Consider the following 18,156-nt stretch of genomic DNA (forward strand, 5'->3'; position numbering starts at 1 on the left):
ACTTTTGTCTGACTGCATTTGTCGGGGCGAGTTGTCACAGCTGTGACAACACGCCCCGACGTACAAGTTTAATACAAGAATATTAATAAATTTCATTTAAACATTCCAAACAATTTCAAAAACTGGGGACTTCACCCCCATCAACACAAGCCTTGTTTAATTTACGGATTTTTCTATTAACTTTAGTGAAAACGTAACGCCAAAGTGCTAAAAAGTACATTTTAGGATTTCAAACCATACATATTATTAATACAATTTTAAGAGGGCCCTTTTTACTAGAATTTGGGCGGGGGCCCCACATGGACTTGATGCGGCACTGGTTGGCAGGTTTTAAGTTACTGCAAACGTGCAAAAGAACAGTTGCAATCTTGTGACAACACGCCCCATGCTTTGTGACAACACGCCCCGTGCGGGGGCGTGTTGTCACAATTTTTTTTTTTTACAAAAATTTGATTTTCTTGAAATCCTTTTGCGGTTAAAAAGTTTACCTAGTGGCAAAAGGAAGTGTAAGTAGAAAGTGTACAAATGATATAACCAAATCACTTGCATTGTATATAGCAAAAGCACAAATCAAAAAACCCCAAACCTGTGACAACACGCCCCGGTTTGCCCTACCACGTGATCTACAAAAAAATCTACATTATCAATTAATATACAAAAACAATTAGGTTTAGCAATATGCAAATATAGCCTATACAAATATAATTTAAGGTAGGTAATTTAACATATTAGATTTTATAACAATCTTATTGTTTTTGTTTTTTTTGCAGGACCTGCACCACCAACAAACGTCAGAATATCTAACACAACAATAAATGAAACATTTGTTGAATGGGATGATTATGACGTTGAATCTGGAGGCCAGGCTGTCATACAATATACTGTATACTACAAACCGACCACTGGTGGCACTGATGAGAATAATGTTACAACAAATGACCGTAATACAAGCATAACTATCACTGGACTCCAATCCAACACTGAATACACGATCAGTGTTGTTTCGATTACGGCGAATGAAAAGAAAACCAGTGATCCAAGTTCTTCCGTACCTGCCATTACAGGTTAGTTTTTGAATAGGTTGGAAAAAACATCTATTTGAAGAAAATCACTGACCCAATTTTTTCAACAGCTGGAATAGATTTGTCTCATAAGTTTGATAAATCGTCGACAATCAATAATAATGATGATGAATGTTATGATTTATTCCGAATCATCATGAATTTATTTTCTTTAATTCCATGAAATCGAAATTGAATTCCAGCAGCACAAGGTTCAACTAACCCGTGTGCAATTAACTTTGTAGGTTGTTATGAAACCTAATAAATGTTTGACTACCTTAGAAATTTTAATTGACGCACTAACGCGTCACAGTGCACAGTTTGACAACGACTGGCTAACCGTGGTTTCATCATCATTTCTTTAAAATCATGAAGTGGCTGCATATTCGTTTTATGCTTATTCGTTCTACTGTAAAATTCGTATTCATTTTTCAATAATTTTATGTCCGTTTAAACTTGCAGTTCCGAAGCAAGTCAGTCCACCAACAAGTAGTAACGTAACAAGTTCATCGTTTGTCTTGGAGTGGAAAGAAGCAGATGAAGGAACAGTCGATAAAAACTACACCGTCGCGTGCGACTCTAATGATGACAGTGAGACCCGCGGTGGAGATGGAATCGATGCAACTTCATTACAGATCAATGATCTTTTATCCAACGCTGAATATAGTTGCAAGGTGGCTGCTGTCAATCAAGGTGGTAGCGGATTGGATTCTTTTGGGACTTCTGTGATTACTTGTAAGTCAGACAAATTGAAAATTGATTTTAAAAGTAAAGTACACTACTTTACTTTATATCTGCAGTATAAACACCATAGCTCTTATTTTAAAACTTATGTCTGTTTTCAAGTTATACAAAAATGGAGACTTGAGAACTAGCAAACAAAAACATGATGGTTAGTTTTCTGGCTCTGTAATCAAACAAATGGAATTTGTCAAATAAAAGTGTGTTTCAGTTCCAACACAAGCAAATGCTCCACATCCGGATGAAGTAACATCGTTTTCAATATCACTAAGTTGGGAAGCAGCAATGGAAAGTAATTCAATTCAAAGAAACTACACAGTATCCTGGAATCCCCCATCAGCTGAAAACGTTTTCTCAAAAGCTGTCGGACCTTTGCTGTCAGAAAAAATTGATAATTTGACTTCTAACACTGAATATGAATTCTCTGTAACAGCAAGGAATAAGGCTGGTAATGGAATGCCTTCCACTGCAGTGAATTATGCTACAGGTGATATCTTAGGCTTAATTGCAATACATGTACAGCATACTCTCCAATGCAGAATTTTTTACATTGTTGTTTAAAGGGACACTCCTGATGGAATATCAATTTCAGCACCGTCTTTAATAAATTGGTTGAAAAATCTGCTTAACTTGTGGAAAACCCACATATTACATACCTTTGAAAAGAGTATGAAAATTGCAATGAAACTATAGCAATTAAATAGATAAAACACGTTTTTGTGAAAAAAATGTCAAAGAAATGCAAATTTTTTTTTCCATTTATTTAAAAAAAATTCACCGGTTAAAAATTTAATAAGTCTCAAGGGAGAATTTATATCATTCCTAACTTTTGGCATTGTCGTCATCCCTTACCCATATAATGATGAGAGATTTTCTTCCATAGGTCTATATTTAAACAATAAATAAATTTTGAATTTATGTAGTAGAAAAACTTGATAAAGTTGCGATTGTTTTTTAATTTATTTGAAATTACACAAAAATAGCAACAAAAATCCTCTCATAGATCACTTCTCCGGTATATATTGATTATACCTGCAAACTTTCATGCCATTCTGACAACAAATAAACGAGCAATTGTAAATCGAGTAGTTGAAAACATGAAAAATGACTTTCAAAGAAAACAGCATATGAAAACCACCCATTTAAACACAAGGTGCATTACCCATATTTATCTCTGCAAGCGTTGACCCACAAACCCATTGAATTGAGTCAAAATTTTACCGTAATCCAACCCTGATGAAATTTACTACTTTCTAGATACAAAAAAAAAATGTTAAAAAATTATTCCCATCAGAATTTCCCCTTAAGTAAAACCATTTCCTCATATAATACACTTTTTTGATTTCATGTTGGTAATGTTTTTTTTGACAACCGGCAACCCATATTTTTACTGATAGATCAGTGTGACACTTGTAGATTTAGTTATTATTTTTTATGTAGTCATCATCAACATCATCCAAATTCGATTTTTTTCCACTAGTGGGTGTGACCTATTTTTACCTTGCAGCTTTTGCCTGCACTTCTATTCTACTATCTCCATTTCATTCTAAGCATCGCATCTTCTTTCTTTATTCCGACTTTGTTTGCCTCATTTTTTTCATGTTACTTTTGGATGTCCCCGTTTCCTCTTCCCATCTACCTTCAAGGTCAATGCCTTTCGAAGACTTCCTTTCTTCCTACTTAGTAAATGTCCATACCATGTTACTCATTTGCCCTGGCAAGTAGTTCAATAGTCTCCCTCATCTCAAGCATTTCCATCAGTTCTCAGTCATTTTCTCTCTCCCGATTTTCACCTCATGCCTTGATCTCACTATTGCCCTTTTCGTTCTTCTCAGAATGCAAGTTCACTTTCTCTCAATATCCATGTCTCGCTGCCGTACAATATTGCCGGCCGCACACGGCTCCGATAGACTTTCTCTTAAGTTTTTAACGAAAATTGTTTTACTTATAACATTTTCCCACATTCCCTGAATTTTGCCCACCCCAGCCTTGCCATTCTCGTCACAGCTGCTTAGCATCCACCGTTTCCATTTATTTGATTACCCTAGTAACAGAAGTTGGCCACTGTTTCAATTCCATGACAAAAACTTCCTCAACTAAATCTTTTCCCTTGTCACATTTCCCACAAATACAACACTTTTCCGGTCTGTTTGAAGCTCTCTTCGTATTAACGCACGAACCCTCTTTTTTCATCCCTTGCATTGTATTGAACTTCTTATAACTTTTTTTTTACATATTGAGCATGGGTCGACGTTGCTCTTCACAACTATATCTTCTGCTCCACTCACCACCACTTTCATTGTTTTAGATTTACATTCATACCCATGACTCAAATACTTCTTTCTATTTCTCAAACGTTTCTCCCAATCCCTTCATACTATCACTAGTCAAGATCAGGTCATCCACATACAAAATTTTGCTCCAAGCCCTCCCTTACCCCTTCAGTCACAATATTAACCATGATAGAAAATGTAAGAGTTGACATCACTGATCTTTGGTGGACTCCAACTTTCCCAAAATAATCATCTAAGTAGGCTACTAACTTGAACCAACTTTTACTTTTTTTCGCGCACTTTCATACATCGACATCACCACCTTTACTAGCCCTATTCCATCAATTTCTTTGGGATTTTGTCAATCGCATTCTCCAAGGCAACAAAGCACATGCACATTTTTTTCTGCTTTTTCTTGTATGCTTCTTGCATTCTTCTCAATACGAACAAAGCATCTGGTATTCCCCTCTCCGGCATAAATCCAAGTTGCATGTCATTCCATTTTACCACCTCTTTCAACCACTTCTCCAAAGTTCGTTCTACAATTTTTTTTGTATAACTTATATTTTCTAACGTGGACACCTAAAACCAACAAGGATTGCCCCTCTATCTTACCTTTTTTAGGCAACAAACATCTAACCTCATTTTTCTTAGTTTTTTACATATTTTGTTAGTTTATTGGTTCCTTAGTTATTTCGTTTTCATATTTTGTTAGCTTGGTATTTGATCAAGACCAGAGTTCCCGAGACCCATGGGTCTAAAATCCATGACGACTGCCTAAAGTACAAAGGTGTTACTTATCCCACACACTAAACCTTACTGTGTGTAACATGTACACTAGGATGCATCACTTCCGCTCATTTGGGAATTTCAACTTGTGCATTGAAAAATTGTGACCATTCCAGGTCAGATTCAACTAAAAATATAGGAGTCACCAGACCCCTCCTACCACCACCTGCTCATCCTCCAAAACTTGGTTTAGTAAAATCGTTATATATTAAAAGCTAAACATGATAGTCACATAATGTTTAGTACTAAATTTATTATAACTATTAGATTTAGTTTAATTATGCAAAGAAAATAATATTTCAAATTTTTTTACCTACTTTATGGATCAAAGGCATTTGAAAAAATTAGAAAGCAGGGACAAAAACGAATTGAAAATTTGCAATACCAAAATAATAAACGAAAATGACTGCACACTACATTAACAACTAATTGCGTCGCCTGTTTTGTATCTAACTTGGGCTTATTTTCACTAATTAATCGAAGAATATTGTCTTTTTTTCCGTAAACCGTATTTTGATGATTGATAGTGATTAGCTATAGTCTGTTGGCATAGTCTTTATTCTTCACTCAAAACAATTACAAACAGCAGTAATGATTCTAGTTTTTTTTTTATCTATCTATCTATTGTTGATGTTTGTTTCTATATTTGTTTTTACTGTATGTTTACATTCTCTGGTGGTGTAGGTTCTGGCAACAAATTGTTTTCAACTGTTTTTCATCGCATCCCACCTTTAGTCGATCTTGATCTTCCACCTGCTTTCCATCGTCGTTTTGATGCTCCCGTTTCCTTTCCCATCTGCATACTAATCTTAATTGTTTCTGAGAAAATTGCAAAAACTTAATCGTGACTTTCCACTACGTAAATGCTGTTCTGTATTACATTCCCCACAAAAAAGATACGCTTGCCAATTTTTATGTTGAGGTGACTTATGGCTGTAATTGTAGCGTGAGTTTACACATTATTTTTTGATAGAGTAATGAAGAACATGCATTGCAATGGTGTGATTACATTTTTTTTACATTATTTTACATACAGCCAATTCCCTTCACGCTTTGAAACAGTTAGGATTAACGAGACATGGGCCAAATTAATTACTTTCATCCAGCTGGTGGGAAAATTTTGAACAATAGAATATGAAATATTTTAGAAAATGTGCTGAGAAATGCCTTATATCTCTCAATTTATAACCTTTATTCCCTCAAAATTTCAGCTCAATAGAGGTGAATAAAAGTTAGGAAAAGTTAAGAAATCTCTTTGTCGCAGCCTCACTGGTATTAGAGATAGAACTGCTGATACAAAAAAGTTGAATTGACAGCCCTCCCCAACCTTCAAAGGGTTAACTATTTTACAACGTGTTGTGTATGGATCCATTATGAACAACTTTTTTCTACTCTTCTTTCTATCGGCATTAAATTATTTTTCAAGATTTACTTCCTTACCCTTGATCGCGAATGCTTCCTTTGATTGCCTTTCGCTTTTTTCAGTCCTTCCATTCTATACTGGTCGAGACAAGATCATCCGCATATATAAAATCACTTAATATGCCATACCTTAGGCCTACTCTTCCAATCACAACTCCAACAACGACAGCAAGTAGTACTTACTTATTTTTAGTATACCTCCGCTTAGATTTCACAAAAATCCCATTTAAATTGTCTGATTTAACTCTCACTTCACTACTGGCACTTTCATGCATCGTCGTCACCACTTGCTTGTACCAGCGTCTCTGGGATAAGCTGCCTCTTTTCTTCATTACCTACTCTATCACTTTTCTTAAGCTCTGTTAATATTCCTTTCTAAATTCACAAAAAAAACAAAAAACAGATATGATATTTTTCTACAAGAAAAATTAAAACCATCAGTGGTAGGAAAGAATAAAGTTGGCAACGGACTATCATCATGTTTAAGCTATACACGGAATAACTTGAAGAATAATCTTCAGGTGATGGAAGGAAACAAATGTGACATGCCCAATTGCCCAAGTTAAAAAAGTCCACGCAATTAATTGTTAATGCAGTTTACAGTTATCTCTGTTTATTATTTTGATATGGAAAAGTTTCAATTTCGTTATTTGTCCCTTCTTTTTATAGCTTTTTCTATACCTTTTGTTTATAAAGTCCCCAGACAGCCACTTTATCTGGCCCAGATCTGCACCCGATCTGGTAAAGATCTGGACTAGATAAAGTGGCTGTCTGGGTGAGTGGATATTTTTTAAAGATTGTTTTCTTTGCATAATTCATATTTGAACTAAATCTAGTAATGTAGTTACAATAAATTTAATACCAAACACTATGTCGTTATCTTGTTGAGTATTTTAAGTTTTAGCGATTTTACTAAACCAAGTTTTGGAGGGTGAGGAAGTGAAGGTAGGAGGGGTCTGGTGACTCCTATACTTTTTTAGTTGAATCTGACCTGGAATGGTCAAGATTTTTGAATTGCACAAGTTGAATTTCCAAAATGAGTAGGAATGATGCATCATAATGTACGCTCAAGCTATTCTTTGCAACAATAAGCTTGGAGCTAATATAAACTGGACTCTCAACTGTACTTGTTGACTGAATCGAACTAAGGCCATGCAAACAGTTTATCTAATAAAAGTTGTTATCTTGTGCATGCATACTTAATGATTGTATACAAAACGTGTATGAATAGTCGTCCTTATTTAGTCATGCCTTGCTGTACTTTGCAGTGCCCAGACAACTTCAATCTCCCACCAGCAGCGGTGTAACAAATTCATCGGTTGTTTTGAAGTGGACTATAATAGATGAAGGAACACTCGATAAAAACTACACCGTCGCTTGCAAGTCTACTGATGACAGTGAGACCCGCGGTGGAGAAGGAATTGTTGCAAATTCATCACAAATTGATGAACTATTGTCCAACGCTGAATACTCTTGCATGGTGGCTGCTGTCAATCAAGGTGGTAGTGGATTGAACTCTCCAGGAACTGATGTTCTAACTTGTAAGTCACACAAATTCGTTTCTATTCTCAAAAGTCGTATATTCTTTATTTGTCGTAGACTATATACTTATATTTACTTTATTTATTTTATTTGCCGTGTGATTTGGCATTGACATACATCGGTATGTCTACCATAAATTAGGCCACAAGAGTACGAGAGTAGGGGTAAAAAAGGTGCCATGAAAAACCATATCATTTTACACAGATCAAAATTTCTCGACAGTCTCACTTCAAAATCAACATAAAGGCAAATAGTAACTTGAAACTAAAATTCAGGAAGCAGTGTTAATTAAACGCCACAACCCAAATTTGAACAAACAAATATTTGCGGGAGGTTCATCGTTTCTCCTCAACATGTAATAGATGTATCATGCCCTGTAGCGCACATTCATTTGCAGTCAGTTGTTTCTGCTCTAATCTTGTCTAATTTTTTCGCCTGTCTTTCAGTTTTTCAAATAGCCGTTTTACTGAGCTAGTATTCGATCTCTGGGTATATTTTTTGTTTAGTCCGTGATCGAGTCACGTTTAAGAAGTAAAAATTTATTGCAACGGCCGATGGCCATCATTAATACAAAACAAACAGATTGAACGTGTAAAAGATAGTGGTTTATTGAACATAGTGATAAGTTGATTGCAACAACAACCCTGCTGTTCCGTCAATGACTGTGCTGCCTAAACATAAACAGGACGAAAGTTGCTGACATGTTTGTTAAATTGTTACAAAATTTGTTATAAAATGTTGTTTTTTTTTGTACACTTCAAGTGGAGAGATTATGTTTTAACCATAAGTAGACGAGACCTAACAATAATACACATGCAAAAAAAAGGCAAATACCTTCAGCGATACACTTACCTTTACCATGCCTTTGAAAGACACTAATTCTATAAAATGCAATAGGAAGCACACAGAGTGATAGAATGATACAGGGATGTTACAGGACAACCTGGTCAGGTTTAAATCAGATAAGATACAGGATCACAACCAGGCTCAGATCTATCAAAACATATATTGTCTTGTGTTTATATTTTGCCAAGAATCTTTCTGTTTTGTAGTATAGATAGACCAGTGACGTATACAAAGGTTGGCAGTAGAGTAGCTACATTTGTAGCTACTCTACTTTGCTTAGTAGCGGCAGCACTTTGCTTTTATTCGACTGGTAGCGGGAAGCGCCTCTTTTATAAATATTGTGCGGGTAGCTATATCTCGCTACTTTAAAAGTAACCACTACATGTTTTTTTTTAATTTTCAGTTCCTGGTTACATACCTCCCCCCACAAACATCTCAACATCAGCAACCACAGAGATATTCCTACAATGGAAAGATGTTGATCGTGGCTCAGTTGATAAAACCTACATTGTGAGGTGGCGTTCTATTGATGAGGTTGACAGAGAACTTGAAGCAAGTTCAACTTCAACCACAATTTCTGGATTAACTCCAAGTACTAGTTACAATGTTTCAGTGTTGGCTTCGAATGAAGCTGGAAACAGTTCATGGTCTCCTGAAGGAATATTCCTAACAGGTTGGTTGATATGATTTTTGATTTAATTTTCCTACACTTTCTTCTAATTTGTTGCATCTATTATTTTTCTGTTTATGTATCTAAATATCATTATCTTTATTACTAAAGAAGATACAATGTTGCATGAAAACGATTCAATTTGCTTATTTATCTATTTTTTTATGTCTAAAGTCTAAATACGCTGAATTCGATTGCATTGCTTGCCTTTGCATGTTTTTGATATAAAACTTACATATTAGGGTTATGTAATTTACCCATCAATTTTAAGTTTTTATTTTATTTGAATAGTGTCACAATTAACATGCGTAGTTCGGACGGCAGGCTGCATTATTGTTTTAGAATAAGTGATTATTTTATTGTATAATTCTTACTGAATTGTTATTGTTTAGTTATGTTCTAAACTAATCTTCGATTGCGCTAATTTTATTGCCAATTCTAAGCTATAAAAAACAAATTTCCAAAAATGCAAAAGTTTGCAAAAGAAAAGTTGAGCTTATTTGGTTCAACACACATGTGCGAGCAGACGTTCTCGGTTGTGAACTTAAACAAAAACCACTTGAGATTACGCTGAGCGACTCCCATCTGAGTGATATTGTACAATTGACCACAATTACACTCGAACCAGACTGGAACTAGGTATAGACGTCAAGTTGTCAGTTTCATCCCACTAACATCGTTGTGCTTTACAAAGTTTTTGGATGTGTTAATTTTTGATAGAAAATCAGATCTTATACAGCGTAACTTACATGGTATCCCGTAATACGGAATGGCCCGTTTCGGTGAGTCCGATTCGGTGAGTCTGATTCGATGAGTCCGATCCCTATTCGGTGATTTTTTCAATTTTTTTTTTTTTTATATTATCGGGTACCGTAGCCTAATTATCATTGCCGTTTTAGGGTTAGGGGTTAGGAGTTAGGGTTAGGGGTTAGAGGTTAGGAACTCACCGAATCGGACTCACCGAATAGTAGCAGACCCCCCGTAATATGTATACATTGAATTTCCTACACCTGCATATTGCTTTATTTTATCAAAATTACAATAAATAATACAATATTGCCATGTAGGCCTATGCATCTTTCTTTACGCAAAACAAGATTGTCGGAAGCTGTTAGCTCTCGGGCACTTCGCCTTATCAAATTTGGCCCGCGTAGAAAAACACTCCTATTTGTTTAGCTTTACCAAAGTAGGTTACATAAACTGTTTACTACTTAGCATACGGTAAACAACTAAGTGCAAGCAGCAGCAGCTGCAATTATTTTGATAGCGGGTGATTGATGAATTAAAGTTGTTCTTTCCAGAAACAGTTTTTGTTTGTTAAATTTGCAATACATCAATTGGTGCACACTGGCCTTGTAGGTAAAGCCCGCTCTAATTACTTATACAAGTACAATACAAAGTTAGACGTAAACTATAGAGCATTCATATTGCAAAGTCACAAAATTTCAGGACCTACAAAAGTTGAAAGTACGTCACTTGACGCGTTTTGTCTTTCTACTTTGGGGTCAAATATATTACAAATTACCTTGTTAACTTGTATATCCCCAGTTCCAAGTGAAACAAAGCAAACAAACCTATCATTTGTACCCACCGATAATACAACCATGCTGGAGGTGGAATGGTTGAAGTCTGATGGTGGGAAGGAGGTTGATGGTTATCTGGTTCAGTGGATGAATTCTTCTACTGGTGCATATGTCGGTTCTCATAATGAACAACACTTGAAAGGAAACCTCCATTATTCTTACACGATTGAAAACTTGACTCCTGGAGAGACTTATGACGTATCAGTGCAAGCGTACAATTCTGCTGATAGTGGAAACCCCCAAGTTGAGAAATTTACAATAGGTGAGTTGTTTCCATCGTTTATGTTAATGATGATTTATGTGCAAAATTTCTAAAGCACCCGTTGTTAGGTTGGCCGATCCGAGAATCGCTGACTTCTCCCTGCAGAATATGGCACTACCATGGGTTCGGCTGGGAGATTGAATGGCTAAGTACATTCCTGGGATGCTAGGAGGGATTTTGTCTCTGTGTGTTTCTTGCAAGCACAGGATGTCTGGTTGTAAGTTAGCTATAAGAACTGCTTTCGTGGCTGACAAACCTTCCGTATTGAAGCTAATTATTTTCATCGTAGGGCCGAGGGTCTATCCTTTTACCACCCTAAATATGCTCTCTCTGGCAGTAACTGGAGTGTATCTGAGCCCGATAGGACACAACATCCTGCCATCCCAAGTCCTTCCGAAAGTCTACAACAAACTCCCACCCTTGAGAGAAGAGAGTGGTGCTGCCTAAACAGAGTCCGCTGCGGAGTCGGGAGAAATAAAAGCAATCTTTTCCGATGGAAGATGACTCCTGACCCAATGTGTGATTGCGGCCTAGACAATCAGACGATGAAGCACATCCTCACCAACTGCCCCCTTAGCCCTTCATGTGATGACAACGACCTCAAAAACATCACAAACAATGCTCTTATCTGGCTCCGACACTGGCGTGACAAGCTATGAATGAATGATGATTTATCGGATGATCGTTCTGTTTGTTATTCAATAATTTCAGTACGCTACTAGAATACAAAACAAAAATAAATAAAAAGTTCAGCTGAATGGAAGCGCTTCAAACAACACTTCCACTCGGCATAAAATCATAAAAAATTATAGAATTTTGCTTGATTTGGAAAAAATCATAAAAAATCATAAATTTTAGTTGTGATGGAGAACTGAGGATGTAAAAATCAAAAATTTTATTTGTGTACCGATTGTGACCCGGTCTGTGGAATGCAAAATTACTTGTATTGACTATTCTTCCATAATCGATTCTTGTGCTTAAAATATAAAATAAAAAACTTTAAAAAATTAAATATAAAAAACATCGAGCTCTAATGTAAAATCATTAAAAAAGTATAAAATTTTGATGAAAAAAAAAAAAAAATCATAAAATGTTTTACTTTTTTGGCATAAAATCATCAAAATCTTAAGTGGGACCCCTGTTCAAACTTCTTTCCCAGTTTATTTAGTGGGCATAAAATTGAAAATAAAACTGGTTCCCATGAAATTATATTTCAAACTGCAATTCTGAATATGTTTAACGTTTATTTAACTTTTATTGCATAGTTCCTGAGATCGTTGAAGATCTGTCCTCTTCTCCCTCCTCAGATGCAACACGTTATTTAAAGTTAACTTGGAGCCAGCCAAACGGAACAGGAGATGACATCCATGTAAGACTATAAAAACTGTTGATATTGCTTTATGACTCAACTACTTCAAACTACTTCCTTTAATTTTTGCATGACACAAAATTTTCACATTTTAAGGCAAGTACTTGTCGTTTACCAGAGAACCATCATACCATGAACCTTATTAAGTCCTTAGGGGTTCTGCCAGTGACGTTTCATCAACTGCAACTTAGGTTTTGGTTTCAGATGTCTTCCATTTCGAGCAGTAATTTTCCAATTTAAAATAATTTCTGTCATATCCCTTGTGACTTTTTAAATGACTCACGGTCCACCATAAAATTAAGCAAAATTCGCACGGAAACGCTAAATAGCCTAATTATTCATTTTTTACATTAAATGCGAAATTCACTCGTCATTGATATGGGTGCACCTGCTTGAGTGTTTTCAGTTCTTCTAGGTTAGGTTGTGTTTTGCACAATTCGGCCTTTATATCAAGCCTCACATCCAGCCTGTTTCGAGTTTTCTTTTGATGGCGATTAGTATTGAAAATGATGCTTGACATTCTTTGCTTCAATGCTGTTTACACGATATCAGGCTAGGAATGTGCCCCAAAAGTCACTGCAGCACATCTCACAGTACAACTTTCGAAATAAGTTTGCACCCCTATCATTTACTAGCATATTATTTAGGGCTGATCAATACCGATACTTAGACTTCATAAATAATAGCATTTAGATCCGATAAATAATAATATTAATAAGACCTGATAAATTATAGTAATGATAGGACTTGATAAATAATAATAACAAGACTTAATCAATTTTAACATGAACATAGGCTTGGCAGCTCATAGAAATACTAAGTAGCTAGGAGAAAGTTTTTCATACTCGAAGTTAATCATAACCTTCTACTCGGTATTTTCAAGTTCTGTGCAACCAATCAATTCTTCAAATGTTAGATATTTGTAACTCAAAGATTGTTGCTGTTAGCTGAAGTTAGATAAGCAAGAGACCCTAAATTAATGACTTTGATGTTATAAACCTTGAATTGTTTTGGTAAAGTATTTTGTAATTTTGTTTCACAAAAATATTCAAAAATTGTGCACTACATTGATCGGTTTGTATGGGCGAAACAAACAACTGCTAAGTAGCAGACTACATTGGATCTTCTTTAAACTTGCATCAAAGCACATAATCTTGCTCAAAGCACATCAAAAGCTGTCTGATTTTAAATGAAAAGCTTCCCTCAAGTCATTTTTTACATTGAATGCGAAATTCACTTGTCAATGAGATGGGTGCACCACTACACCCACTACACCTGCTTAGGTGTTGTCAGTTCTTCTATGTTTGTTTTTTCTTTTTTCTTTGATATCCATGATATAAAATTAATTTTATTTTATCTATGATATAAAAAAGCTTGAAAGAAACAGATATATTTGTTCACATGATGATTAGTTATTGCAACGAGTTAGAGGAAAAGTCTTTAATAAAATTTTTGATTCAGATTGAGACTTCATTTCTTACTGTTGCTTCATACAAACAATAGAACTGCTGTACAATTATGTCCAGGTATCCTATAGCAGCACTACAACCAGTGGGAATAGCGCAAACTCCGATTTTCCTTTCGAAACCATTGAAGGGGAAATCCCGGTGGAGCCAGGCAACAATTACACGATATCAGTGACAACTTTTTCGAATGGTGTCATGAGTAGAGAAGATGCAAGCACGAAACTCCAATTAAATTCTGGTGAGTTGGATTACGATACCTGGGCGTATCAATAAAAAACAAAACTTATTTTGAATTTTTTTGTTGGGTATCAGGTGTTTGAGACTTTTGTTTGTCAATTTGGCGTGATTCACTGTGGAAAATGTGCTTTTATTAAATATCGAATGTATTTCAATGCGTAACTTCTCAGTTCAAAAGGCGTGTTTTTGTAACGGCCAACAGGCCTCCACGCAGACACAGAAATCATACAAATTCAACTTCCTTTTTTTTAATTGATGAAGACAGTATTTTCTCACAGACAAATCCAGGCGAGAAAAGTTAAAATCATTGCGCGTCATAATTGCGGAGTCAACTATTACTACCTGAGAATGTTGCAATGAGTGATACAGTAGAGCGTTGATTCATTTTCTTGCGAGTAAATTCAACGACCGCTGCTAACTGAGCTTCTCTGCGAAACCGACAGCAACATCTTTCTCTTTTGTCTTTTTACCAGCGGCTGGATAAAACAAATCTCCAAAAATACAAAAGATTGCAAAAAAGAAATGTTAAGCTTGTTTGGTTCAACACACTTGTGTGAGCAGACGTTCTCGGTTGTGAACTTTAACAAAAACCGATTGAAATCAAAGCTGAGTGAGTCCCACCTAAATGATACTTTACGCTTGTCTACTATCAACCTCGAACCAGACTTGACCTGGGTGGAGAAGTCAAGTTGTCAGTTTCCTCCTTCATTAACATCGTTGTGCTTTACAAAGTTTATATGATATGTATACAATGAAACATTTAAACCTGCATATTGCTATGCTGTATGAAAATGACAATATTCTGTGGAGGGATAAAGTTTATAGTGACCGAGAGTCGTAACCGACCAAACGGATGATAATGCTGTATGTGCATGTTTAGTATCTTTCGAAACACTTTTATTTACAATTATTTTGTAAATAAAAGTCATTTAATAACAATCTTTATGACAATGCATTCCTGCAGTTATTACGAGCTTTATTGCTGCAAAACTTCGAACCAAAAGCCAAAATGTCTTGTCTAATGATTATGCATCATGGGAGAATGTATTCTGGCACCCAGGTCCCAGATGGTTGTTTATTGGGAAAATGTTGATGCAAACGACCTCTTCAAGTGTGCGAAACGTTAAACGTAAGTTAAGCTCTCAAAGAAACTTTGCCAGTCCGAGGAAAAAGATTCGCACAATCAAATACTGGCAATAATTCAACATCCAAAGTTATGAAAGACCTCATACAAATCAAGCAGTGGTTTTTCATGGTTGTATTACATTCAGACAGAAAATTGCATTGAAAATTGGAAACTTTAACCTTTTAAATTATTGAGATACCGAAGTTTGCATAAGAGAAATAAGCAAACGCTGATGGAAAAATAACTTTCAATTTTCTTTTAAAGAACCAGAGCAAGTTGAATACAATACAACAACATCAAAGGACTCACTGACGGTTTCTTGGAGTCACCCTGCTGGTTATGTTGAGGGATACAAATTACGAATCTTGCAAAGTAGCGTCACTATAGTGGTGGGTTTGTTATTTCAATAGTTGATAAAAAAAAAAAAAAAAAAACGTTACCGAAGGGAAAAAGTTTCAAAATCTTCCAGTTAAATATTGTTTATTTACCCAACAATTCTGATAATGCAAATTCTAATTCTCAACTAATTATGTTTAATGATTTACTATGTGGAGAACAAAAGCGAAAGTGAAAGCTTGCTGGGCTACAAATTGTAGGCTAGTATGCCTATCAAACATCTTTTTTACGCTGTGTGGTTTTACTTAGCTACTGAAAATGTAAGTTCTATTGTGTAACTTTAATATTTAAATTTATCTAGCTTGGCTTTCGTTCAATGAGTGTGCTCATATTTGTAACTAGCCATAGGATGTATGAATGGGTTAAAAGTGGCTCATTTACGAACTTCATGCAAAATATCTTGGCTGTATCAGGTTTTTGCGTTAGCGTTTCATAAAATAGTTTTTCTTCTTTGTCTAACAAAATGTTATTGCAAAAAATTGTTTTATTTGCAAGCAAATATATTTTTGTATTACTATTTTAAATTCGCACAAACTGGGTGAAAATTGAAGCTTAAAATTTGTAATAAAATTGTGTTAAAATAGTTCTAGGTGTCTGATTGTCAACGACAACTGCTGCGGCAGACGAAAATATTACTTCTTAACATTCAGTATTACTCTACTCTACAGTAAGTCGAAGGAACACAGCAATAAGCATATTTGCAGCATAGAGGAAAGATATTTGAGTTTTGGTATATCGTATTACTACAGTGAATATGTAGTTATAAATGTAGTCAACAAAATTATCTTACTCAGGATGTCACTCTCGGTAACCAGGAAACATCATATGTAGTTAGTGAGCTCAAACCGAAAACTGAATACAACGTGTTTTTGGAATCGTTTATCACTGGCATCAATGGCCAACTGAGCTACACCGATGCACCAGCACCAGATCCAGTCACAACAAAGCCACTTGATCAAAGTACGATTTGTGATTATTTGGTTGTTGAATAATTGAATTTTTGCATTACTCAACTTTAATCTTGCTACTCGGTTTACTCTGTTTAAATTTTGCATTGTAATGTGTAATTATGTAAGAGCTTTAAGAATTGAAATGCAACATCAAGGCAAATTACATACTCGCTTGCTTGTGTACAGCTAGTTTCCTGGGTTTAAGATCATTTATTGCTGTAGTGTCTTGTAGTATGTGTCAGATGAAAAGGATTCGTAATGATTGTGTCTATATAACCTGGTTTATATTTTTGAATATCGTGCGAGCCATAACGGAGGTTCAGTTACTTGTCCATTTCCAAATTTGGTACAAGTTTAAATATCTGCATATGACAACTTCCAGATAACATTTGAATAGGTTTTTTACTTCATTTAGAAGCTAATTTTTAGTAGCTCTTCTTTTTTATAAAAATATTTGTAATCTGTTGGTCCAGCAGCTCTTTAAGATGGGTTGTTCCGACATGGTGCTTTAAGATCCCTGTCGAGACAGCAAAGACCACAAATTTTACAGACATCATACTGTCTACATTTGTTTATTTTCTAACAATTTTGAGACGTTTTTACTTGCTAGAGACTTACCACTGGATAGTTTTACAGTTTAACCTGGTTCGGACTGACCGACATATTTTACCAGTCCATGCCTTAAACGTTTATTCATTCTTTTTGCTTATGGGTTTTGCATGGAGCTCTGTGAGCTACAATTTCTGTCTCGATTTCTTGTCATTCGCTTGATTGCAAGAATCAATTACCAGAGCTCACCACTAGGAGGTTGACAAGTATACAAGCTACTGGCCTGAATTAATTTAAATTTAAAAACTTGTCCTAGAAATTATTTATGTTTATTTTGTTTGTAACATGATATTTAATGTTGAATACTTTTTTAGTAATGAGCAGTTCTTGAGATAGTAAGCTACTCATATAACTGTTTACTGATAAGGGTAAAAATAATCATAGTAGGCTAATTGTTAAAAATAATTATTGGATCACAACAAGTAGAACAACATTTGTAATCACTGTAGTTGAAATCATCACTACTTTCGGTCTAAAATCTGACAATCGCTTCATTTGGGAGCAGTGCTTGCAGTGTCCCATTGGGAGGACTGTAGAGTGTTTTGTTAATTAGTTTTCCTTGAGCTGCATTACTTATGTAGCAAGATTACCTTTTTGCAAAAAAATCTATATCTTTATTAGGTATCTAGTAGGTTGTGTAGGTACAAGGCAGGACAAGATTGCAAGAAAGAGTGTGGTAATAATCTTAAGAAATCCAAGCAGACGACTATAAAACAAACGTAATGTAATATAATTTTAGCAGAAAAGATGCCCCTCCAGCGAACTATTGTTTCGTCAGACTAATAAAATAATGGCGTAACTCACTTTTGACGAA

At 35.4% G+C, this 18,156-nt stretch overlaps 1 protein-coding gene across 3 annotated transcripts in view; it reads left to right on the forward strand.

Annotated features, from left to right (window-relative positions):
• The window catches only part of LOC145770733 (receptor-type tyrosine-protein phosphatase H-like), a 111,220-nt gene that overhangs the window by 79,058 nt on the left and 14,006 nt on the right, over window positions 1-18,156 (forward strand). For 2 of the 3 annotated variants that reach the window (XM_082582433.1, XM_082582435.1), the window contains exons 14-23: window positions 771-1,064; window positions 1,524-1,796; window positions 2,014-2,289; window positions 7,555-7,827; window positions 9,078-9,347; window positions 10,893-11,189; window positions 12,455-12,558; window positions 14,085-14,262; window positions 15,652-15,776; window positions 16,578-16,743. In XM_082582433.1, coding sequence (XP_082438559.1) covers window positions 771-1,064; window positions 1,524-1,796; window positions 2,014-2,289; window positions 7,555-7,827; window positions 9,078-9,347; window positions 10,893-11,189; window positions 12,455-12,558; window positions 14,085-14,262; window positions 15,652-15,776; window positions 16,578-16,743 — 2,256 coding nt within the window. The remainder of the gene's footprint in view (window positions 1-770; window positions 1,065-1,523; window positions 1,797-2,013; window positions 2,290-7,554; window positions 7,828-9,077; window positions 9,348-10,892; window positions 11,190-12,454; window positions 12,559-14,084; window positions 14,263-15,651; window positions 15,777-16,577; window positions 16,744-18,156) is intronic. The other variant, XM_082582434.1, reaches the window with a different exon arrangement.

Source organism: Aplidium turbinatum, chromosome 5 (genome assembly GCF_918807975.1).
Source record: "Aplidium turbinatum chromosome 5, kaAplTurb1.1, whole genome shotgun sequence".
In the NCBI taxonomy this organism is placed as follows: domain Eukaryota; kingdom Metazoa; phylum Chordata; class Ascidiacea; order Aplousobranchia; family Polyclinidae; genus Aplidium; species Aplidium turbinatum.